The sequence below is a fragment of the Gopherus evgoodei genome, chromosome 22 (assembly GCF_007399415.2).
Source record: "Gopherus evgoodei ecotype Sinaloan lineage chromosome 22, rGopEvg1_v1.p, whole genome shotgun sequence".
In the NCBI taxonomy this organism is placed as follows: domain Eukaryota; kingdom Metazoa; phylum Chordata; order Testudines; family Testudinidae; genus Gopherus; species Gopherus evgoodei.
In genome coordinates, this window is record NC_044343.1 from 13,444,735 (window position 1) to 13,471,476 (window position 26,742).

The 26,742-nt window shown below is 59.7% G+C and overlaps 1 protein-coding gene across 1 annotated transcript; it reads right to left on the reverse strand.

Annotated features, from left to right (window-relative positions):
• Positions 1-4,366: 4,366 nt before the first annotated feature.
• On the reverse strand, positions 4,367-26,523 carry LOC115638669 (megakaryocyte-associated tyrosine-protein kinase-like). The gene is given in 15 exon segments (XM_030540546.1): positions 4,367-5,209; positions 5,590-5,676; positions 6,393-6,588; positions 7,088-7,161; positions 7,644-7,725; positions 19,437-19,536; positions 20,015-20,080; positions 20,374-20,467; positions 22,638-22,744; positions 22,747-22,787; positions 22,789-22,851; positions 24,690-24,805; positions 25,398-25,473; positions 25,475-25,509; positions 26,420-26,523. Coding segments are annotated over 15 exon segments (1,329 nt in total). The 5' UTR covers positions 26,429-26,523; the 3' UTR covers positions 4,367-5,026.
• Positions 26,524-26,742: the final 219 nt, after the last annotated feature.

Consider the following 26,742-nt stretch of genomic DNA (forward strand, 5'->3'; position numbering starts at 1 on the left):
AGCGGGCATAACTGGACACTGCAAGACGGAGGTTCCTGGGTTGTGTCTGGGACTGGAGATATTGGCTAGTGTCATTCGGTTGCACAGTCCAAGGAGCAGTTCCATGCCAGAGGCTGTGCGTGACCAGCCCAAGAGTGGGGTGCTCAGAGCAGTGCAGGGTAAGGCTGGCTCCCAGAGTCAAGGGGTGGAGTGACCTAGCAGATCACTGGTCCAGATAACACCAGGGGGAACGTCACAGCGAGTACTTAACCACAGGCTAAAGGCAGCTCCCTCCCTCCCCCCGGGGTGAGTACCTAACTACCAGGCTAAAGGCAGCCCCCCCTGCAGGCAAGTGCGAAAGGCAGCTCCCGCCCCCCAGGTGAGTACTGAACTACAGGGCTGAAGGCAGTTCCTCCTCCTTCACTGCTTGGTTTGTGTGCAGCGTGATGGCCCCGCTGTATGAACAATGGTTCAGGCCCTGCAGGTAAAACAGGTGCGTCACCACCTGTCTTCCCCCATGCATGGATCTCTCTGGTACCTGGGCGGGAGGGGAGAGAGGGATCCAGCCCCCTGCAGGGCTCAGCAGCCACGGAGCCTGGTTTCCTGGACCAGTGGTGCCTACATCTGGGACTTACGCACCTGCATCTCTTCAATGTCTAAACCTTGCTCCCCGTTTCTCTGTGCCTCAGTTCCCCTTTGGTACAAGGATCACAGCACATCAAGGGGGGTGGGAGGTGAACCCCTCAAAGGCTGCAAGGGGTTCAGATACTGTGGTGACTGAGGCCAGGAAGTGCCACACATGGATGGATTTCCACCATGTTCCACCGTGGGGAGATTTTGCTGCATCCAGGCAGATGCATTGTCCTGTTTGCTGGCTGTACCCACTGGAGCTGTCTTCTCCTGTGCAGAGAGTGTGCACAAGGCGTGTGCCACACGGGAGCGGCTGTGAACGCTGCACATGCCAGCGAGCACCAGTCACTCGAGTGGGTGTGACGGCCACTGTCTGGGCCAGCACCCAGGGCTGAACTGGACCCAGCAGAGCTAAAAGCACGAGTTGCAACAGACTCCTCTCTGCTGTGGCTCAGGAGCAGCCGGGACAGTGCACCATGAACTCCCCAGAGCAGTGCCCTGCAGTCAGTGCCGCTGGGACATGGGTCTCAAAATCCTGATTTAACGAAGGGGGGGGATTCACAATTTCCCCCCCCAAAATATTTCCCAACTTTCAACTCCGCTCTAAATGCCAGGGGTGGGGATGGGCAGAGGTAGCTGCATTTTCAGTGCTAAGCACCCTGCACTCCAGCTGGCACCCGGGGGGCTCAGTACCAGGCCCTGCAGGGCTCAGGAATGAGCTAAGCATCATCAGGTGCGGGGGGGAGGGTTTGTGCTGGGAGGGACAGGAAGCCCTGAGCACACACCCTACCCCCACCTGCCATGGGGGTGCTTTGTGGCACTATCCCCCCTGGACTTCAGGTACAGAGGTGGAAACATTTTGGAGAGGGTTTGGGGCCCTGTGAGGGAAAATCCCATCCTGGGAGGGTCATATCATAAGTGAAGTTTCCAGCCATGGGAAGTTTAACTAGCCATAGACTGAGCCTGTGCTAGTAGATGCTAGTTTCAGAAGGAGTGAGAGCAGGGGTGTGTGTGTGTGCACATGAGTATCAGCAGGTGTGTGTGCACGCATGAGTGTGTGTGCATATGCTAGTATCAGCAGGGGTGTATGAGTGGACACCAGTGTCAACAGGTGTGTGTTAGCATGCACACTAGTGTCAGCAGGTGTGTGTGAGGACATGCTAGTGTCAACAGGTGTGTGTATTAGCATGCACACTAGTGTCAGCAGGTGTGTCCATGCTAGTGTCAGCAAGTGTGTGTGAGTGCACACTAGTGTCAGCAGGTGTGTGCATTAGCATGTGCATTTGTGTCAGCAGGTATATGTGAGTGCACACTAGTGTCAGCAGGTGTGTGCATTAGCATGTGCACTAGTGTCAGCAGGTATATGTGAGTGCACCTAGTGTCAGCAGGTGTGTGAGAGACTGCACACTAGTGTCAGCAGGTGTGTCCATGCTCCTGTCAGCAGGTGTGTGAGTGCACTAATATCAACAGGTGTGTGTGAGACTGCACACTATTGTCAGCAGGTGTGTATGTGCATGCACACTAGTGTCAGCAGGGGTGTGTGTGCATGCACACTAGTGTCAGCAGATGTGTCCATGCTAGTGTCAGCAGGGGTATGTGAGTGCACTAATATCAGCAGGTGTGTGTGTGTGTGTGAGAGAGAGAGAGTGCACATTAGTGTCAGCAGGTGTGTGTGAGTGCACCAATATCAGGTGTCTGTGTGAGTGCACACTAGTGTCAGCAGGTGTGTGTGTGTGTGTGTGTGTGTAATTATTATTATTTGTATTACAGCAGCACTGGCCCATTGTGCCAAGCAGCAGGCAGAGTAATAGCTGGGCCTTGCCATGGAGCGTGTCTAGCGGCCCTAGCCAGCTGCCACCCGGAAATGGTGGAACAGATGAGCAGCATGAGGGGTGCAAACCTCACTTGGGGCCAGGGTGTGTTAGTTTAATCCTTTGGGTGGGGCTTAGTGCTGGGGGCGGTGGAATTGGCTAACTGGGAAGACGGGGGGGGGAGGGCAGGGCCACAGAAGGCCATTGGGATGGGGGGGTGATCAGGGCAGGGGAGAGGAGGGAGGGAAGGTAGGCAAGAGAGCATGCGGGGGGGGGGAAGTGAGAGTGGGCAAGAGGGGTCAGAGCCAGCCAGCACAGGGGCAAAGCCACCTGATGCCTGGTCATACCGCGTGTGCGGGAGGCTCCCTGCTGCAGAACCAGCTTCTAGGGCTGCTCCGGTATGGGTGGGGGCTCCTCCCTGGGACTTCTGTCTTCCCCAGCTCACATGGCTCAGGGGACAGGGTGCACTGTGAACACGGCCTGGTTTCAGTGTGTGCACACACATGTAAGAGTGTTTGCCTGGGCACACGTGTGTAAGAACATACATGTGTGAGCATGTATATGTACATACCATGAATGTTTACAAACATAAGAATGGCCATACTGGGTCAGACCAAAGGTCCATCTTTGCAAGTGTCCACACAGATATGTGGTGCGTGCATATATGGGTGTATGTGCCTGTTCCTGTCTGTTTGCATACATACTGGGCTGCATTATTAGGAGCACTGCCAGCAGATCAAGGGAGTGATGAGGCCACACCTGGAGCATTGTGTTCAGTTCTGGTCCCCCCACTACAGAAGGGATGTGGACAAATTGGAAACAGTCCAGCAGGGGGCAATGAAAATGATCAGGGGGCTGGGGTACATGACTTACGAGGAGAGGCTGAGGGAACTGGGATTGTTTAGTCTGCAGAAGAGAAGAGTGAGGGGGGATTTGATAGCTGCTTTCAACTACCTGAAGGGGGTTCCAAAGAGGATGGAGCTCGGCTGTTCTCAGTGGTCCCTAATGACAGAACAAGGAGCAATGGTCTCAAGTTGCAATGGGGGAGGTTTAGGTTGGATATTAGGAAACACTATTTCACTAGGAGGGTGGTGAAGCACTGGAATGGGTTCCCTAGGGAGGTGGTGGAATCTCCTTCCTAGAGGTTTTTAAGGCCCGGCTTGACAAAGCCCCCGCTGGGATGATTTAGTTGGGGTTGGTCCTCCTTTGAGCAGGGGGTTGGACTAGATACCTCCTGAGCTCCCTTCCAGCCCTGAGATTTTATGATTCTATGTATGAGGGCGTATCAGTGTGGCTGGTTGTGTGCTGCTGTGTATGTACATTAGGTGTGGATATGTGCCCACTGCCTGGCTCATAGCCCACCTTTTGCTTAGCAATGCCTGGAAGTACTTTGGTTCAGGCTTCAGGCCTCAGACTGGGCCTCTGACACAAGAGTTTGTTTCAGGGCCTCATCTTACTACACTGTGTGTAGAGGGGGATGCGTCAGCAGTGTCTCGAGGAAAGAAGCCACATTCCTTACTGGCTAATCCAAATGACTGTCGCAGCGTGGGCTGGCCTTCGTCCCACCTGCAACTACTTGGCCACCGCCCAGGTGCCAGGTCTGGGATCAGGTGACACCTACAGGCCAACTGGCAGCTGGGTGAGGGCGAGCCATGCCAAGCTGGAGCTGCTGGCAGCAAGGGGCAGAAACCTAAAGAGGAACAGGCTGGAGGGAACACCAGGCAGCAGGGGCTGAGACATTGGCAAGCACGGGAAGGCTTACTTGACTTACAAGAGTCTGGCTGGAGACCTCCACAAAGGGAAACTGAGGCAAAGGCCGGGCCTGACACCCAATCGGGCATCCCCTGTTACAACGATGCCTTTAGCCACGAAGCTGATGAGCTACTTTGGCTGAATTTTGCCGAATCTCGGCTGGTCCTGATGAATAACTCACGGGCCAAGCAGAGGACAGTGGGACTCTGTTCATTTTGTGCTGCTGCCACATTTTCAATCACTAAAACATGAGGCAAACACTTGGAAATAAACATCAGCAGGAGCCTCCGGAGAACCGAGTCCAGGTTCCAAGAGCCAGAGAGCAGCACTTCCTCTCCACCCACCATTCTCCTGCCCCAGCCCCAGCCCAATCCCTGGGCCCTGGACACGCCCTGGCTACGCTGAACATTTCAGCCATTTCCGCTGATTGCAGGAGTGTCAAGGGCTCTCATGCTTGAGCACCCACCACAGGAGGGTGCTGCTGGCTCAGTGCAATGGGACACACTCCTCCCAGCCGTCCCTGAGCTGTAGTTTGTGACTAGTGGATGGGGGGGGGGGGGGCATATGGCCACCAGATTGCAATCCACGGGGCCATGTGACCAGACTCATCCTGAACGAATCAGAAACCTGCCAGGCACGGTTCAGAACCGAGCACACCCCCGGCGTACTTGTACCCATGAGGCACATGATGACAGTCTATTCCCAGCCTCTACGCTCTCTCGGAGAGCTGTGCTCATGGTAGGGACATGCTAGGGCTGCCAGGGTAAATATGGGCCCCTTGGAACCAGTCTCTCAGCTCATGCAGGCGCAGGGAGTTGGGGCTGTTGCGGCCCTCGGAGCAGGAGCCACCAGGGCTAACTGTCCCCTATGTGCTTCAGCTCCTTCTGCAGCTTCTCGGTGAGCTTCCTGAAGGAAGGCCGCTTCCCCGGCTCTGTCTCCCAGCAGCTCTTCATCAGGGTGTAGAGGGAGGGTGGGCATTCCTCAGGGGCCTCCATCCGGTACCCCTTCTCCACCTTCTCCGTCACTTCCTTCAGAGTCTTGAGCAGAGAGAGAGAGACCTGCTGTGAGCTCCCTGGCTCCCTTTCTGCATCCAGCCAGGGCCTTTCTGCAGAGTAATGCCATGATCCATCCCATCACCACCCAGGGCAGTGCTAAATCCTGCCCACCTCTGTCTGCATGCTCTCACCCACCCTCGAGCCCCCATCTCCCCCTGTGACACAGCCACTCCTGCTGCACCCCTGCTCCACACGGCACCTCCACACCCCATAGAACAGTTGCTCTCCATGGCACTGGCGCTCTCATGCTTCCCCCATGCCCAGGCACTTGGCATTAGCAAGACCCGAGAAATCAGGTTTAACTGGATCCTTGTGCCATCTAGGCCTTAGCCCAGGGATGTCAGGAGCCAGCCAGCACTCACCATCTTGGAGTAGGGCGCCCGGCCGTAGGAGAACAGTTCCCACAGGAGGATCCCATAGCTCCAGACGTCCGACTTGGTAGAGAATTTCTGCAGGGAATGTGAGGAAGGTGATGCCGCAGCAAGCAGCCACAAAGCCACGCAGGGCTGGTGACACAGGCCAGGGATGGGGGCAAGAGCCTGTATCCCACCTGGTGAACGACCTCGCCCCATTTCTGAGTGCTCCAGGAGAGTGGTAGGGCCACGCATTGGGGGATGGGCCCTTTGGAGAGAATCTCCTTGGCCCTGTGTCTAGTGTAACTGGATCTGGGTCTGTAACCAGATGTGACACAGCTGGCTCCACACACGACTGTGCCCGCACACATGGCAGCCCAGCGGGTGTCGCTTTGCCAGAGGCCCAGGCTGGCTCCTGGGTTTGGCGGCTCTGCCTTGCTCCCTGTTCTCGGTGCACTAGCAATCCCAGGATGCATTGCCACAGTGGTGCCACTCTACGCACGTGTGCCTGGGCACTTCGCCCCCTGCTGAGGCACGACAGGACAGCTGCCCGGATTCTCCCAGAATGCACTGAGACGAAGGCGGCGAGGCAGCGTGGGGGATGCTCAGGCACAGGGAAACGCACGGCTGGGCTGGGAGACGTGTGGCTGCACGGGCACCACCCAAGCATGTTGCTGTACCAGCATCAAATGTGGGCATCACGGCCTGTGACAAATCTCACTTGGGCTCGCCAAGATGATGTGAAGGGCAGGAGCCCTGCGGAAGGCAGGGCTGGGCCGGGTGGCCCTGCCAATCCCCTCCCCCTCACTCACATTGTTTTTCAGGGCCTCCGGAGCCGTCCACTTGACTGGCAGCTTGGTGGCATCTACGCCTTTTGGGTCCACCTTGGCCAAGCCGAAGTCACTCACTTTGGCCACATTCTCCTCTGAGATCAGGATGTTGCGGGCAGCAAGGTCTCTGTGCACCAGCTTCTTGGACTCCAGGTAGTCCATCCCCTGGGAGATGTCCCTGCACACCATGGGCAGCCGAAACCAAGGGCAGCGGGTGCATGGGGGGAGAAGGGATCAGCTGTATCAGTGCCCATCTTCACACCCAACCTCTACCCTTGAACCACAGACATGACTTAGCCCCTCACTAACGAGGACAACTCTTGGCTGCAGCCTGCCTGGGGCGTGCCATCCCTTTGCAGCTCGAATAAGAGCATAACCTAACCCCAGTCTCCGACCTGTGCAGGGCAGGGGACGGACTCAGGATTTCCCGGTCCACCACTGACTCACTGTGTGGCCCTGGGCAAATCATTTTCCTTTTGGGAAATGAGGACAATGGCTGGGGCCTGCCTCCCAGGAGAAATGTGAAGTGCTTTAGATTCTCAAGGGGACAGAGGGCATGGAAAGGGGCCACCTATGATGAGGGTAACTTTAGACAAGGCTTGTCCTGACTGAGAGGACCAGAATTATCCCCTGCTTGGAGCATCCAGGCCACAGTGGGGGAAAGGTGCAGGACTCACAGGGCGAACTGGATGAGCTGCTTGGGCTGGAGGACTGATCTGCCCCGTGTCCGCAGGAAGTTGACCAGGTTCCCCTGCCGGAGGAGAGAGAAACAGTTATGAGAACCTGTCACCTCTTGCATTAGCGGAAGGTTCTGCACGGCCAGCCCCGGTGACAGGAGCCCTCTGGCCCGCCAGCTGGGCTAGCGCTGCCCCCCACCCATGCCTCCTGCCTGATCTTACTGCCCCCCATGCAGGATGAGCTGGAAGAATGGTCTCCACGGCCCAGTCGGTCCCTGGCCTCTCTGCAGGGGTTGGGTTTGCAACGGGGGCCTATTCCCTGCAAACTGCCCTGGGACCCACCATCTTCCCAGAGAGGAAGGGTTTCCAGTCACTGCTGACCCAGGCCGAATCTGACCCTGCGGCCTAGCCATGAACTGTTCTCCAGGCCAGGCTCCAGCCCCTGCGTGCCCGGGGAACAGGGGTGCTGGAGAGGCATCACTGGTGCAAAGGGCCGGTTGGGGACCCTGGTTTGCTCTGATGCAGCAGGGCAGGCTGGGCCCACGATTGCTCTCACCTTGCTCATGTACTCCATGACGATATAGAGGCCGTTGTGCAGGATCACGCCCAGCAGCCGCACCAGGTTTTTTGTGACGGACCTTCCTGGAGGAGGGAATGGCCACGTCAAGGAAACGTCCGTCCGGTGCTGGGCCGGGGGGCAGGGCTGGCGCTTCCATTAGGCGACCCTTGGCGGTCTCCTAGGGCGCCAGGATTTGGGGGGCAGCATTTTGTATGCTCCCCACGGGGCGCATGGGAGTTTCCGGTTCCGCTCCCATTGCGCTGCCAAAGAAGGACCTTCAGCCGACGTGCCATGGAAAACAGGCAATTGAGCAGCTCAATGACTGCTACTGTCGCCTGCGGCGTTTCGGCGGAGGGTCCTTCTTCGGCGGCGCGGTGGGAGTGGAACTGGAAGCTCCTGTGCGCCCCGTGGGGAGCACACAAAATGCTGCCCCCTGAATTCTGCCTAGGGCGACAGAAACCCTGGCGCCGCTCCTGCCAAGGGGAAGGCTCTAACTACACGTGGCACACCACACGAAGAGAGCCCCTGGCTTTGAGGGAGGGGGACACAAGGAACCCCCCTACACACACACACAGCCCCCTGGCCTGCAAGGGAGGGGAGCATGGGGAATACACAAACACACACCCAGCCCCTGTCCTGCGAGGGAGGGTACACAGGGAACTAGGCTGCGAGGGAGGGGCCATGGGGAATACACACACACACACACACACGCACACACACACACACACACACACACACACATGCAATCACAATCACAGACATACACCCAGCCCCTGTCCTGCGAGGGAGATGGACACAGGGAACCCCCCACACACACACACACAGCCCCTGTCCTGCGAGGGAGAGGGACACAGGGAACCCTCCACATACACACACATACACCCAGCCCCTGTCCTGCGAGGGAGAGGGACACAGGGAACCCTCCACATACACACACATACACCCAGCCCCTGTCCTGCGAGGGAGAGGGACACAGGGAACCCCCCCCCACAAACACACACCCAGCCCCTGTCCTGCGAGGGAGAGGGACACAGGGAACCCCCCCCCCCACACACACACATACACCCAGCCCCTGTCCTGCGAGGGAGAGGTACACAGGGAACCCCCACACACACACACACACCCAGCCCCTGTCCTGCGAGGGAGATGGACACAGGGAACCCCCCACATGCACACACATACACCCAGCCCCTGTCCTGCGAGGGAGAGATACACAGGGAACCCCCCCCACCCACACACACACCCAGCCCCTGTCCTGCGAGGGAGAGGGACACAGGGAACCCCCCCCCACACACACACACACACCCCGCCCCTGTCCTGCGAGGGAGAGGGACACAGGGAACCCCCACACACACACATACACCCAGCCCCTGTCCTGCGAGGGAGAGATACACAGGGAACCCCCCACACACACACATACACCCAGTCCCTGTCCTGCGAGGGAGAGGTACACAAGGAACCCCCCCACGCGCACATACACCCAGCCCCTGTCCTGCGAGGGAGAGGGACACAGGGAACCCCCCCACACACACACACACATACACCCAGCCCCTGTCCTGCGAGGGAGAGGGACCCAGGGAACCCCCACATACACACACATACACCAGCCCCTGTCCCGCGAGGGAGATGGACACAGGGAACCCCCCCCACACACACACATACACCCAGCCCCTGTCCCACGAGGGAGGGGACACAGGGAACCCCCCACATACACACACATACACCCAGCCCCTGTCCCGCGAGGGAGATGGACACAGGGAAACCCCCCCCCCCCCCCCACACACACCCAGCCCCTGTCCTGCGAGGGAGAAGTACACAGGGAACCCCCCCCCCACACACACACACACCCAGCCAGACACAGGGAACCCCCCACACACACACACACACCCAGCCCCTGTCCTGCGAGGGAGATGGACACAGGGAACCCCCCCCCACACACACATACACCCAGCCCCTTTCCTGCGAGGGAGATGGACACAGGGAACCCCACACACACACACACACACACCCAGCCCCTGTCCTGCGAGGGAGATGGACACAGGGAACCCCCCCCACACACACACACACACCCAGCCCCTGTCCTGTGAGGAAGATGGACACAGGGAACCCCCCACACACACACATACACCCAGCCCCTTTCCTGCGAGGGAGATGGACACAGGGAACCCCCCAACACACACACGCACCCAGCCCCTGTCCCGCAAGGGAGGGGACAAAGGGAACCCCCTCACACACACACACACCAAGCCCCTGTCCTGCGAGGGAGGGGACACAGGGAACACATGTAACCCACACACACACACACCCAGCCCCTGTCCTGCGAGGGAGGGGACACAGGAACCCCCCACATACACACACATACACCGAGCCCCTGTCCTGCGAGGGAGAGGTACACAGGGAACCCCCCCCACACACACACACCCAGCCCCTGTCCTGCGAGGGAGGGGACACAGGGAACCCCCCCCACACACACACACCCAGCCCCTGTCCCGCGAGGGAGGGGACACAGGGAACCCCCCACACACACACACACCCAGCCCCTGTCCCGCGAGGGAGGGGACACAGGAACACATGTAACCCACACACACACCCAGCCCTTGTCCCGCGAGGGAGGGAACACAGGGAACCCCCCCACACACACACACACCCAGCCCCTGTCCCGCGAGGGAGGGGACACAGGAACACGTGTAACACACACACACACACACCCAGCCCCTGTCCCGCGAGGGAGGGGACACAGGAACACGTGTAACCCACACACACACCCAGCCCCTGTCACGCGAGGGAGGGGGACACAGGAACACGTGTAACACACACACACACACAGCCCCTGTCCTGCGTGGGTGGGTACACAGGGAACCCCCCCACACACACACACCCAGCCCCTGTCCTGCGAGGGAGATGGACACAGGAACACGTGTAACACACACACACACCAGCCCCTGTCCGCGAGGGAGGGGACACAGGGAACACATGTAACACACACACACACCCAGCCCCTGTCCCGCGAGGGAGGGGACACAGGAACACGTGTAACACACACACACACACAGCCCCTGTCCCGCGAGGGAGGGGACACAGGAACACGTGTAACACACACACACACACAGCCCCTGTTCCGCGAGGGAGGGGACACAGGAACACGTGTAACACACACACACACCCAGCCCCTGTCCCGCGAGGGAGGGGACACAGGAACACGTGTAACCCACACACACACCCAGCCCCAGTCCCGCGAGGGAGGGGACACAGGAACACGTGTAACACACACACACACACAGCCCCTGTCCCGCGAGGGAGGGGACACAGGAACACGTGTAACACACACACACACACAGCCCCTGTCCCGCGAGGGAGGGGACACAGGAACACATGTAACACACACACACACCCAGCCCCTGTCCTGCGAGGGAGATGGACACAGGAACACGTGTAACACACACACACACACACAGCCCCTGTCCCGCGAGGGAGATGGACACAGGACCACGTGTAACACACCACACACACCCAGCCCTGTCCCACGAGGGAGGGGACACAGGAACACGTGTAACACACACACACCCCCAGCCCCTGTCCCGCGATGCGAAGGGACACAGGGACACGTGTAACACACACACACACCCAGCCCCTGTCCCGCGAGGGAGGGGACACAGGAACACGTGTAACACACACACACACACACACCCAGCCCCTGTCCCGCGAGGGAGGGGACACAGGAACACGTGTAACACACACCACCACACCCAGTCCCTGTCCCGGCAGGGAGGGGACACAGGAACACGTGTAACACACACACACACACCCAGCCCCTGTCCCGCGAGGGAGGGGACACAGGAACACGTGTAACACACACACACACCCAGCCCCTGTCCCGCGAGGGAGGGGACACAGGAACACGTGTAACACACACACACACACAGCCCCTGTCCTGCGAGGGAGGGGACACAGGAACACATGTAACACACACACACACCCAGCCCCTGTCCTGCGAGGGAGATGGACACAGGAACACGTGTAACACACACACACACCCAGCCCCCTGTCCCGCGAGGGAGGGGACACAGGAACACGTGTAACACACACACCACACACAGCCCCTGTCCCGCGAGGGATGGGGACACAGGGACACGTGTAACCCACACACACACACCCAGCCCCTGTCCCGCGAGGGAGATGGACACAGGAACACGTGTAACACACACACACACCCAGCCCCTGTCCCGCGAGGGAGGGGACACAGGAACACGTGTAACACACACACACACACACACACCCAGCCCCTGTCCCGCGAGGATGGGGACACAGGGACACGTGTAACCCACACACACACCCAGCCCCTGTCCTGCGAGGGAGGGACACAGGAACACGTGTAACACACACACACACACGCAGCCCCTGTCCAGCGAGGGAGGGGACACAGGAACACGTGTAACCCACACACACACCCAAGCCCCTGTCCTGCGAGGGAGATGGACACAGGAACACGTGTAACACACACACACACCCAGCCCCTGTCCCGCGAGGGAGGGGACACAGGAACACGTGTAAACACACACACACACCCAGCCCCTGTCCCGCGAGGGAGGGGACACAGGGACACGTGTAACCCACACACACACACCCAGCCCCTGTCCCGCGAGGGAGATGGACACAGGAACACGTGTAACACACACACACACCCAGCCCCTGTCCGCGAGGGAGGGGACACCAGGAACACGTGTAACACACACACACACCCAGCCCCTGTCCCGCGAGGGAGGGGACACAGGGACACGTGTAACCCACACACACACCCAGCCCCTGTCCAGGAGGGAGGGGACACCAGGAACACATGTAACCCACCCAACACACACACAGCCCCTGTCCCGCAAGGGAGGGGACACAGGAACACGTGTAACACACACACACACACACACACCCAGCCCCTGTCCCACGAGGGAGGGGACACAGGAACACGTGTAACACACACACACACACACACACCCAGCCCCTGTCCCGCGAGGGAGGGGACACAGGAACACATGTAACACACACACACACACCCAGCCCCTGTCCCGGCAGGGAGGGGACACAGGAACACGTGTAACACAACACACACACCCAGCCCCTGTCCCGCGAGGGAGGGGACACAGGAAACAGTGTAACCCACACACATCACCCAGCACCTGTCCGCGAGGGAGGGGACACAGGAACACGTGTAACACCACACACACACCCAGCCCCTGTCCCGCGAGGGAGGGGACACAGGCACACATGTAACACACACACACACACCCAGCCCCTGTCCCGCGAGGGAGGGGACACAGGAACACGTGTAACACACACACACACCCAGCCCCTGTCCCGGCAGGGAGGGGACACAGGAACACATGTAACCCACACACACACCCAGCCCCTGTCCTGCGAGGGAGGGGACACAGGGAACACGTGTAACCCACACACACACACCCAGCCCCTGTCCAGCGATGGGAGGGGACACAGGAACACGTGTAACCCACACCACACACAGCCCCTGTCCCGCGAGGATGGGGACACAGGAACCACGTGTAACAACACACACACACCAGCCCCTGTCCCGGCAGGGAGGGGACACAGGAAACACATGTAACCCACACACACACCCAGCCCCTGTCCCGCGAGGGAGGGGAGACAGGAACACGGTAACACACCACCAACACACAGCCCCTGTCCCGGCAGGGAGGGGACACAGGAACACATGTAACCCACACACACACACACCCAGCCCCTGTCCCGGCCGGGAGGGGACACAGGAACACATGTAACCCACACACACACCCAGCCCCTGTCCTGCGAGGGAGGGGACACAGGAACACGTGTAACACACACCACACACACAGCCCCTGTCCCGGCAGGGAGGGGACACAGGAACACGTGTAACCCACACACACACACCCAGCCCTGTCCTGCGAGGGAGGGGACACAGGAACACGTGTAACACACACACACACACACCCAGCCCCTGTCCCGCGAGGGAGGGGACACAGGAGAACGAGTAACCCACACACACACACCCAGCCCCGGTCCTGCGAGGGAGGGGACACAGGAAACACGTGTAACACACACACACACACAGCCCCTGTCCCGCGAGGGAGGGGACACAGGGACACGTGTAACCCACACACACACCCAGCCCCTGTCCCGCGAGGGAGGGGACACAGGGAACACATGTAACCCACACACACACCCAGCCCCTGTCCCGCGAGGGAGATGGACACAGGAACACGAGTAGTAACACACACACACACCCCAGCCCCTGTCCCGCGAGGGAGATGGACACAGGGACACGTGTAACCCACACACACACCCAGCCCCTGTCCCGCGAGGGAGGGGACACAGGAAACGTTGTAACACACCCACACACACAGCCCCTGTCCGTGAGGGAGGGGACACAGGAACACGTGTAACACACACACACACAACAGCCCCTGTCCCGCAAGGGAGGGGACACAGGAACACGTGTAACACACACACACACACACACTCAGCCCCTGTCCCGCGAGGGAGGGGACACAGGAACACCGTGTAACACAACACACACACACCCAGCCCCTGTCCCGGCAGGGAGGGGACACAGGCACACATGTAACACACACACACACACCAGCCCCTGTCCCGCGAGGAGGGGGACACAGGGAACACGTGTAACCCCACACACACCCAGCACTGTCCCGCGAGGGAGGGGACACAGGAACACGAGTAACACACACACACACCCAGCCCCTGTCCCGCGAGGGAGGGGGACACAGGAACACATGTAACACACACTCACACACCCAGCCCCTGTCCCGCGGGGAGGGGACACAGGAACACGTGTAACACACACACACACCCAGCCCCTGTCCCGGCAGGGAGGGGACACAGGAACACGTGTAACACACACACACACACGAGCCCCTGTCCAGCGAGGGAGGGGACACAGGAACACGTGTAACCCACACACACCCCCCAGCCCCTGTCCTGCGGGGAGGATGGACACAGGAACACGTGTACACACACACACACCACAAGCCCCTGTCCCGCGAGGGAGGGGACACAGGAACACGTGTAACACACACACACACCCAGCCCTGTCCCGCGAGGGAGGGGACACAGGGACACGTGTAACCCACACACACACACCCAGCCCCTGTCCCGCGAGGGAGATGGACACAGGAACACGTTGTAACACACACACACACACAGCCCCTGTCCCGCGAGGGAGGGGACACAGGAACACGTGTAACACACACACACACACAGCCCCTGTCCCGCGAGGGAGGGGACACAGGGACACGTGTAACCCACCGCACACACCCAGCCCTGTCCCGCGAGGGAGGGGACACAGGAAACATGTAACCCACACACACACCCAGCCCCTGTCCCGCAAGGGAGGGGACACAGGAAACGTTTAACACACACACACACACACACACCCAGCCCCTGTCCGCGAGGGAGGGGACACAGGAACACGTGTAACACACACACACACACACCACACACACCCAGCCCCTGTCCCGCGAGGAAGGGGACACAGGAAAACATGTAACACCACCACACACCCAGCCCCTGTCCCGGCAGGGAGGGGCCACAGGAACACATGTAACACCCACACACACCCACCAGCCCCTGTCCCGCGAGGGAGGGGACACAGGAACACGTGTAACCCACCTACACACACCCAGCACCTGTCCCCGCGAGGGAGGGGACACAGGAACACGTGTAACACACACACACACCCAGCCCCTGTCCCCGCGAGGGAGGGGACACAGGAACACATTGTAACACACACACACACACCCAGCCCCTGTCCCGCGAGGGAGGGGACACAGGAACAGTGTAACACACACACACCCAGCCCCTGTCCCGGCAGGGAGGGGACACAGGAACACGTGTAACCCACACACACCCAGCCCTGTCCTGCGAGGGAGGGGACACAGGAACACGTGTAACACACACACACACGCAGCGCCTGTCCAGCGAGGGAGGGGACACAGGAACACGTGTAACCCACACACACACAGCCCCTGTCCCGCGAGGAGGGGACACAGGAACACGTGTAACACCACACACACCAGCCCCTGTCCGGCAGGGAGGGGACACAGGAACACATGTAACCCCACACACACACCCAGCCCCTGTCCCGCGAGGGAGGGGAGACAGGAACACGTGTAACACACACACCAACCCCCCTGTCCGCGAGGGAGGGGAGACAGGAACACGTGTAACACACACACACACAGCCCCTGTCCCGGCAGGGAGGGGACACAGGAACACATGTAACCCACACACACACACCCAGGCCCTGTCCCGGCAGGGAGGGGACACAGGAACACATTTAACCCACACACACCCAGCCCCTGCCGCGAGGGAGGGGAGAGGAACACGTGTAACACACACACACACCCAGCCCCTGTCCCGCGAGGGAGGGGAGACAGGAACACGTGTAACACACACACACACACAGCCCCTGTCCCGGCAGGGAGGGGACACAGGAACACATGTAACCCACACACACACACCCAGGCCCTGTCCCGGCAGGGAGGGGACACAGGAACACATGTAACCCACACACACACGCAGCCCCTGTCCGCGAGGGGGGGACACAGGAACACGTGTAACCCACCACACACCCAGCCCCTGTCCCGCGAGGGAGGGGACACAGGAACACGTGTAACACACACACCACACCTGGGTGTGGGGTTCTGTCTCATCTAGTGGCACCGAGACCACTGAGAGAGATGAGAAAAGAGTCTCCTCTTCGGGCTTAGCTGGCACCAGTTGGCTCCTATCCTGGGGTACAGACTCACACACTTAGCTCCTGGGGTACAGACTCACACACTTAGCTCCTGGGGTACAGACTCACACACTAAGCTCCTGGGGTACAGACTCACACACTAAGCTCCTGGGGTACAGACTCACACACTTAGCTCCTGGGGTACAGACTCACACACTTAGCTCCGGGGTACAGACTCACACACTAAGCTCCTGGGGTACAGACTCACACACTAAGCTCCTGGGTTCAATCCTGCCTGCTGACGCCTGGGGTCTGTCAGTGTTACACACAAAACAAAAGCTGAGGGGCTGGAGCCTAATTCTGCAGCGTGCTCCCTGGCAGGCAGGCTGCAATCCTGGGGCTCCCAGGGCCCTGACTACAGCCTTGTTCTTTGTGGGGTGAGTATCCGTCAGACTAACCGCTGGACACGGTCACTCAACCCCGGGCAGCTCTGGGTTCGTACAGGGCCCAGACATTCTGCTAAGCTGTGCCCCTTGCAGGGGTGGCCACCCATGTAAAGCTTGGGGCTGCTAATGCTTGTGGGGGGCCCCCTCCTGGGCTAAGCTGCCTGGCACTGGGGTAGCTGAACCCCTTGTCCTAGCCATCAGAGCCTTCCACAGTTTACCCCACCCACAAGCTCACCTGTCTGCTCTGTCAGCAATGGGAGGGGGATGCCTGGCTCCCCAGCAAGCACCTGGTCCCTCCCTCTCACATGGGGAAAACCTGCAAAGCCACCACTTCCCCCTCTGCTCCGCAGGGGCCAACATGCAACTGCTGCTCCCACCAGCTAATCTGTAGGGAAAGACCCTCTTCGTTCTATTACCCCCCACATGAAGACCTGTTGGCAGCGCCCACCGCAGCTCCCCCTGCTAGGGCTTGGCTCTTACACTCAGAGCTCTTCCCACAGTAGGGTTCCCAACTTTCTAATCCCACAAAACTGTACCCCCTGGCCCACCCCTTCTCTGAGGCCCTGCCCATGCCACGCCCCTACTCTGGGGGCCCACCCCCACTTGCTTCATCCCCCTCCCTCCATCGCTCGTCTTCCCCACCCTCACTCACTTTCACCAGGCTGGGGCAGGGGATTGGGTTGCAGGAAGGGGTGAGGGGGGGGATGAGAGGTTTGGGTGCAGGAGGGGGCTCTGGGGGCCAGGGGGTTGGGGTGTGTGGGGTGTGAGGGCTCCGGCTGGGAGTGGGAATGAGGGGTTTGGGGTGCAGGAAGTGGCTCCATGCTGGGCCAGGGAGTTGAGGTGCAGGGGTGGTGGTGCGGGGTCCCGGAGACGCTTACCATAGCTCCAAGGAAGCAGCTGCCAGGTCCCTGCAGCCTTTAGGTGTATGGGCGGTCAGGCCGCACTGCGCAGTGCGCTCTGCCTTTCCAGCCAATAAGAGCTGTGGAGCCAATACTCAAGGTGGGGCAATGGAGCCTCCCTGGCTACCCCAGCACCTAGGGACTGCAGGGGCCTGGTGGCTACTTCCAAGAGCAGTGTGGAGCCAGGGCAGGTAGGAAGCCTGCCTTAGCCCTCGGTCCCTGCTGCGCTGCTGACCAGACTTTTAACAGCCCAGTCGGTGGTGCCGACCGGAGCCATCAGGATCCCTTTTCAGCCAGGCGTTCCAGTCGCAAACTGGACACCTGGGAACCCCATCCTACAGTCACAGACCTTACGACCAGAAGGGGCCGCTCTGATTAGCGCACAGGCCTGAGAGCCTCGCCCAGTCAGTCCTGCATCCAGCCCATAACTCGTGGCTGAGCTGGAAAGACACATCCAGTCTAGATTTAAAGACTGCAGGAGATGGAGAGTCTGCCACATCCTTGGCAAGTTATTCCAGTGCTTCGCTAAGCCCGCTGTTCAAAGGGCATGCCTTATTGCCAGCCTGAATTTCTCTAGCAAGTTTTCTCTTCGGGGCACGGGCTGTCCCTCACTACGTGTTTGTCCAGTGCCCCCACTGGGGGGCTCTGGCTGGATGGAGGCCACCACAATATAATGCTAAGAAGGAGTCAGAATAATAAATGATTAATATTGAAATCACAGTCACTGTAAATTATCAGTAGTTATTACTGAGGTTCATTATGAAACACACAGTCTCTCTCACAAACACACAGCTCCCGGTCTCACAGAGGGACGCCAGCTCTTCACCAGGCTACTCCCTTGCTAGCCCAGGGGTTCTCAACCAGGGGTACATGTACCCCTGGGGGTACGCAGAGGTCTTCCAGGGGGGGTGTTCACTCATCTAGATCAGTGTCAGAGGGGTAGCCGTGTTAGTCTGATCTGTAAAAGTGGCAGAGTTCTGTGGCCCCTTATAGACTAACAGACGTATTGGAGCATGAGCTTTGGATGCATCCGACGAAGTGGGTATTCACCACGAAAGCTCATGCTCCAATACGTCTGTTAGTCTACAAGGTGCCACAGGACTCTTTGCCACTCATCTAGATCAGTGTTTCTCAACCTGGGCATCAGGACCCCCAGGGGGTCGCAGGACAGCTTTAGGGGGGTTGAAAGTGCAGGGCCAGTGTTAGGGTGTGGCCAACAGGGCAGTTGCCTGGGGCCTCACATCACAGGGGGCCCCACAAAACTAAGTTACATGCTTCAGCCCTGGAGACGGGGCTCGGGCCTCGGGCTCCAGAAAGGGGTACAGTAGCTGGAAAGGCTGAGAGCCATGGTGCTAGAGCAGCAAAGTGCCCCTAGTGCGGATGCCAGTCACGCTGGCCAAACCACGCTTTCGTCAGCGTCACTTATTCCAGCCCCTCCCCCCCCCGCCCTCCCCATTACAGGAGCTCTCCTGGTACAGCGGCTTAGCCCTGGGGCTCAGCGATCACACCCGAGCAATGCAGCTTTACCAGCACAAGTCGTCCTGTCGGCCTGCTCTCCATCTCCCGCACACAGCCCCCAGTAGGATCCCTGCATGCCCAGTCATCCCTCGCAGGCTGCCCATGCCCCTGCTCCCTGCCCGCTGGGGAATCCTGCAGAGCACCGGGGGGCAGGGAAGGGAGCGCCCGCCCAGCCTCTTGGCTCACTTACGTCATGGCAGCGGTCTCAGCGAGAAAGGCCTGGGCGGTGACATCGCACTTGATGTTCTTCACGGCCACTTTCTGCCCCATGTACTCTCCCTGCAGGACGGCTGCGGGGGTGGGGAGAGAGAGTGGTCAGGTGCTAAGACGGTGGCCCCAGCCTGGCGAGGCGGAAATGGAAGCAGGGTCTGGGGCAGGGAGGGCACAGCTGAGTAGCCCATCCACATCTGGAGGAGGTGAAGGGAAAGCAGGGGAGGGGTAACTCCAAGGGTGAGTCCAGCCTGGGAGTGAGCCTGGGGGGTCCATCATGGGGTAGCTCCTAGGGCCTGGTATGCACGTCCCCGTGATAACTATCCCCCCAGTCTATCCCAGCCACGAGACCCTCCCAGCTTAGCCCCCCATGGCTCCCACAGGGCTTGCTGATGGGAGCAAGGGGGTGTGCCCAGCGCTGCCCAGCTGTACAGAGGGACTCAGCCTCCAGGGCTGCCCACCCAGCCTGCTCCCCAGAGCCCAATCCGTGCACTGGGTGGGCAGGGCCTCATGCCACCTCAGGATCCACCCGCTCCCTGGACCGCCCCGAGCGCTCACCTCCGAATTCTCCTTCCCCAATCTTGTCTCCCAGTGTGAGGTGCTGCAGTTTCAGTAACCAGCCAGCTGCAGGTGAGAGGAGACTGGCTAGTTACAAGGGGCAGGGCTGGGTCTTCCCTCCGTGTTGGGCCTGGACACCGATCGAGGACCCTCCGTGAGCTGAGTGCGAGTTTCACACCCCATAAGCTCCACCCAGCTCAGCCCTGGCAATGGGCTTCCTTGGCCAGAGCTCCCAGCTGTTGCTCGAGAACGTTGGACCCTGGGGATTTACCTTCCCCCCAAAGTCCCAGCCACTTGCCCTGGTGTCCCCATCCCCCTTCACCGCCCACCCCTGCAGTTTGCAGACAGATCCCTCATACCCTTGGCCAGCTCCTCCTCAGCAGACTTCAGCCCAGGCTTTGGTTTGGGTTTTACCAGCTTGGTGCAGATGGCTCCCTGATCCTTCATATAGTGCTGCAGACAGACAGACCAGACAGACAGAGTTACTCAGGCTCGCAGCTGCTGCCCAGTAAGCCTGCTGCACCCTACAGCCCAGCGTTATGCCAGCCCTACCTGGAAGCAGGTGCTGAGACCTGCCAGAGAGAGCAGGACTGGCAGCCCAGAGGGTCCCACACCACCCTAGGATTGTGCCACCCTCTCCACTCTGCATGGAGCTGGAGTGGCCTACTGTGCCGGAGTGGGGGGAGAGGGTGTCTGAGAGCCTCTCCCATTCCCTGCAGGCGTTGCTGAGACTCTGTGTGTGCGTGCGCACGCACCGCAGACCCCAGTGACGGTCAAAGGGAGCTGGAACGAACTCATCACAAAGTGACCAGTAGGGGGCACTGTAACAGCCAGGACTGCTCCTCTCCTAGCCCCGCCCCCACTGGGAATGCGCTGCCACCCTCCCAGACCAAGGCCCTACCAAGCCCTCTAACCCAGCAGGAAGACTGGCCAAGCCTGGCCAACAGGGCCTTGGCCAAGGCTGCAGGAGACCTGGGTTTGATTCCTGGCTCAGCCACTAGCCCTCTTGGGCAAGTCAGTGAATGTGTCCATCTGTCAATGGAGATCTGCCCCCTGCCACCTGGTGGGACTCGGCATAGGCAAAATGGAACGCCAATGCCGCCTCCCCCGCCCGAGGTCCATCTCCCAGGCTCCTGGGAGGGCTCAGGATTGGCACATAGGACTCCTGAAGGCTAGTTCCAGCTCTGTGGCTGATTGATTGTGCAACCAGGAGTAGGCCACCTCCTGTCTCAAGTGTCAGGGGGTAGCCGTGTTTGCTGCTTTTACAGATCCAGACTAAGAGTCCTGGGGCACCTTATAGACTAACAGATGTACTGGAGCATGAGCTTTGGGGGTGAATAGCCACTTCGTCGGATGCAGGTGCACAGAACTCTGCTGCTTTTCCCCGTCTCAGTTTCTCTGCCTGTTAGGTAGGGATAAAATACATCCCTGCTTCGTCCGGCAGGGTCCTTTCCCCAGATTCGGGTGTCAGCAGCTGTCACGGAGTCCCCAGGCGCTGCTCTGGAACAGCCCCACCAAGCCGTCAGGACTTTGGGGAGCCTCCTCTCCCTTGGAGCAGACTTGTTCAGGGCAAGAAGCTCACACGGCTTCACCTCCTGGGTCTTTCCTTGGAGCATTCAGCATCCTCTGCCCCTCCGTGCGCTTCCCACAGCGAGCCCACCCAGGTGGGGTCCTGGGGAAGCCACAGGGTCCTGCACCCCACTTTGCACTCAGACGTGACTCTCAGCCAGCCAGTAAAACAGAGGTTTATTCGATGACAGGAACAGGGTCTAACACAGAGCTTGTAGGTACAGCGAACGGACCCCTCGCTGGGTCCATTCTGGGGGCAGTGAGCCAGACCCCCCACGTCTGCACTTCACTCCTCGTCCCCAGCCAGCTCCAGACTAACAACTCCCCTAGCCCCTCCTCTCTGCTCAGCTCCTTTCCCGGGCCAGGAGGTCACCTGATCTCTTTGTCTCCAACACCTTCAGCTGGCACCTTTGCAGGGGAGGGGCCCAGGCCATCAGTTGCTAGGAGACAGAGTGCCAGGCATTTAGGTGCACTGTCCCTTTGCTCTTCAGCAATCACATGCCCTTATCCCACCACCTAGATACTTAAGACTGCATAGGGGACACTGAGGCACCAACACAGTATTCAGAGGAAACATCAAGAACATTCCCAGTTCGTCACAGCAGCCCTGGGCTGGGAGGTGATGCAGAGGCCTGAGGATGACTGCTAAGAAATAGCAAACTCCACTTCCTTCCGCTGGGTTTCAGCAGCAGCTCTATATTTAGATCGTGCGGTTTTGGCTGACAGCAGTCGCACAGGTTGGGACAGAGCACTGAGAATTGGGCGGGGGCAGCTGAGCAATGACCTTCTCCCAGGGCTGTTGGTCTCGGCAGGGGGGGAAGGTGGGCGAGTGGCTGGATGCAGTGAAGGAGTAGCTTGCCCCCCGCCCCCTCCCCGCATCCCCGGGATGGAGCACCTGCTTGTCTAGATTCTTATGCAGCCCTGGAGCTGAGCCCGGGTGCTCTTGGGCCTGATGCTTTTTCTCTGGCTAGTTTCTTTGCCCAGTGGCTCCAGGGAGCTATGCCTGCGCGAGTTGCCACGGGGGGCTGGGACCCTGGGCAGGCGTCCCACTGACCTCGATCATGTCAATGAGGTTGTAGAAGCAGATGGAGGCATCAATGCTCAGCCGTTCTCCTGGTAGATGACGGTAGTGGATGACCTCCTTGCCGAAGCTGACGCACGCACGTAGTCCCCAGGGTGCCGGATGGACTCCCGCACCAGAAGAGCCCGTCCTCAGGGGCTGGAGCGCCTGCACGGCCTCCACACCAGAGATCTTCCCATGGAACCAGCTGGGGGACAAGGAGAAGAATCATAGAATCATAGAATATCAGAGTTGGAAGGGACCTCAGGAGGTCATCTAGTCCAACCCCCTGCTCAGAGCCGGACCAATTCCAACTAAATCATCCTAGCCAAGGCTTTGTCAAGCCTGACCTTAAAACCTCTAAGGAAGAAGATTCCACCACCTCCCTAGGGAACCCATTCCAGTGCTTCACCACCCTCCTAGTGAAAAAGTTTTTCCTAATATCCAACCTAGACCTCCCCCACTGCAACTTGAGACCATTGCTCCTCGTTCTGTCATCTGGTACCACTGAGAACAGTCTAGATGCATCCTCATTCTTCTCTTCTGCAGACTACACAATCCCAGTTCCCTCAGCCTCTCCTCAGAAGTCATGTGCTCCAGCCCCCTAATCATTTGTTGCCCTCCACTGGACTCTTTCCAGTTTGTCCACATTCTTCTTGTAGTGTGGGGCCCCAAACTGGACCAGTACTCCAGATGAGGCCTCACCAATGTCGAATAGAGGGGAACTATTACGTCCCTTGATCTGCTGGCAATGCCCCTACTTATACAGCCCAAAATACTGTTGGCCTCTTGGCAACAAGGACACACTGTTGACTCATATCCAGCTTCTCGTCCACTGTAACCCCTAGGTCCTTTTCTGCAGAACTACTTCCTAGCCGCCAAGGCTGGCTCTAGCCATTTTTGCCACCCCAAGCAGTGGCACGCCATGAGGGGTGCTCTGCCGCTTGCCGGTCCCGCGGCTCCGGTGGACCTCCCGCAGGCGTGCCTGCGGATGCTCCACTGGAGCCGCAGGACCAGCGGACCCTCCGCAGGGACGCCTGGGGGAGGTTCACCGGAGCCACCTGCTGCTCTCCTGGCAACCGGCAGAGTGCCCCCCGCGGCATGCCGCCCCAAGCACGCGCTTGGCGTGCTGGGGCCTGGAGCCAGCCCTGCTAGCCACTCAGACCCTAGTCTGTAAGAGTGAATGGGATTCTTCTGTCCTAAGTGCAGGACTCTGCACTTGTCCTTGTTGAACCTCATCAGGTTTTTTGGCCCAATCCTCTAATTTGTCTAGGTCACTCTGTAGCCTATCCCTACCCTCGTATCTCCCACTCCTCCTGAGGGCACCTGAGAGGAAACACTACATGCACTAGGGAATCAGGCCCAGCTCCACACATAAGCAGTACGGCGGAGACCGCCCCCCACCCCACCAGAGCACCCTCCCATCCCGGGAGTGTGGGGAAGGGGCGGAGGATGAGCTGCTCCTGCACTACATCCAGCCAACCGCCCACCTACCCACCCCCTCTGAGTGCCACCGTAGAGACCAATAGCCCCAGGAGAAGGTCACTACCCAGCTGGCCCCTCTCCCAGCCAGAGCAGGGCTGACCCCCTGGTCACTCCAGTCTGGTGGCGGGGGGCACTCCAGGGGAGGCCCACGTAGCCAGACATCCAGCCTGTGGCTAGGCCAATCCTTGATGCTTTGGGAGAAGGGCAAAAAGCACCCACAATGCACCTGGCCAACCCCACGCAGCTGACTATAGAGTGGGGAATATCCCCTTCCTGACCCCTACAGTGACCAGCACGTGGCCTGAAGCCTGAGATTTGAGTTACTCCTACATCAGCCAGTAGAGCTGTAAAATGACCCTGTCTTCCCCCCTTACTAGATGTGTCCTGAGCCATGGCGAGGCCCGCGGCCTAGGCATGGTGTTAACTCCCAGGTGCTCTGGGTGGTGGGTGCCAGCACCGTAGAACCCGCTGACCCCAGCCAAAAGTGGGAAGGAAATCGGTCTCCTTCATAACGCAAGCGCACCCTATGCCTCAGTGCTGCGGGGGCTCGGCTGTACTCACGGCATCAGGCTGAGCTTGGGGTCGACGCGGATGGCTTCACGCTCCCGCACCGAGCTGGCCGAGAGCAGCCCCTCCTCGCCGGTGTCGTTGTGTTTTGCTTGGTACCAGCCTTTCTGCTGCAGGGGAATGTGGTGGGATCTTGATGCCACTGGCACTTTGGGGGGGGGGTCTTACTCCCCAGGGGAAAGGGCATGTGGAGACAATTCCACTAGTCCACCCCCAGCAATCCTCACCCCCGACTCCCTCCACTGGCAGGTTCTCATTGCTGCTGTGACGAGGGTGGGGAGTTGGGAAGGGAGTGATGTGGGGAGGGGCGAGCTGGGGGGGGGCGAGGATGGACGGTGGGGTGGTGCCAGGTGGGATCCTGCCGTCCTAGGCTAAATCAGAGTCTGACCCTGCCGGCTCTATACCCATGCTTCATGGAGCAGTGTTACAGCAGCTCCTTGGGGCCCGTGCGGCTGGGCCAGGCACTGCACACACACGGCTAAGGAAAGGGGGTCCCTGCCCCACAGAGCCCCTAGAGGAGGCGGGGGCTTTTGCCCCATTGCCAGGAGAACGTGGGCAAGCAGCCGCTGCTCTTTCTGCAGGTCCCCTTAACGGTGGTTTGCCCTTGGGAACAGCCCCTCCCCCAGTGCTCGTGCAACAGGCTGGAGCCAGCCGGCCTGGCCCTCTGGGCTCGTGTCCCATGCCCTGCGCTGCCCAGCTCACCTCGCAGACCTCGACGATGGTGACAATGTCGCCCTTGCGGAAGGCGAGCTCGCGGGCTTTGGGCTTGGTGTGGTCGCTTGGTGATGCACTGCGTCCCCGGCAACCAGCATTTCTGTGGCAACAGGGGTGGCATGAGGGCAGCTGGCAACAAGCCCTGCTCCCCTGGCAGCTAGACACGAGACTGCCGCCCCTCCAGGTGGGTGTAAGGGGCACGCTCTAGGGACTGGCTGAACCCCCTGCAGGACTGCAAGGGCGAGACGGGCACTTCCACGCTGTGACTTTGGGGCACTCCCCACCCGAGCTGCAAGGGGTATGGGGTGCCCCACAGCTGATCAAAGGGCCGAGCGGGTATGACACAATGCCAGGTATTGCCAGGCAAACAGGTGCCAACTAGGCAATGGTAGAGGGGCGTGCAGGCGCTGTAGGTTAGCTAGGAAGGCAAGCAGTGTCATGCCAGATGGGATCATCTCCCCCAGTGCCAGCTGCTGCAGGAGAAGGGGCGCGTAGCGCCATTAAGGGACAACAGGACAATTATCTGCCCATGATGGAAGGCTCTTCCTTGCTGGCCCCAGGCAGATAGCGGCTGGTTTATGCCTTGGAGCTCGAGGGAATGGGTCAGACCCTGGCACCGGGGGTTCCATAAAGGAGGAGTGGAGGGGCTAGGCCACTCATGCATTTGGAGATGGTCCCAGGGCACAGCCCAGCCAAAGGGCGGTGAGTGGGTGAAGGAGAGGAGGGGAGACCTGCAAGTGCGTGGGGGGAGGGAGATAGCGGGATTTCACCTTGGGATGTCACATTCAGTGACCCCTTCTTGACCAGTGGTGCCTGCACAATCTGCCCCCCGTGTGGCTGTGTTCCCCAGGCTGTGGTGCCCACATGCTGCCCATGTGCATGGCCTCGTGCACACTACAGGCACCCGGGTCTGAAAATCCAGCCCTCCAGGAAAGTGAAAGTCAGCCACGCTCCTGGGATTTTGTGCTGCCAGGGGCCCTGCGAGGGCTGGAGCAGCCTGCACCACTTACTGTTGACATGCTGCCTGGCTCATCAGCGCATCCACAGCAGCTCTGGGGAATCCTGTCTCTGAGAAAATGCAGCAATCACCTGGGAGGAGACAGAGACGGCCATTGGTCTCTGGGCTGCAGAGAAGGAAGGACTGCAGGGGCCAACCCTGTCTCCACTCTGTTGGAGTTTTCTTGTTCAAAGAGAAACTGTCAAGCAAACATTAGGACAGCTGTTTCGCTCCACCCAGAAGCAGCTGCCTTTAGTCTGGGGTGAACTGATTCCCACTACGTGTTGTGCAGTTGTGAAGAGCTTTGAGATTCTTCGAGGTGTAGACATGGGGGAT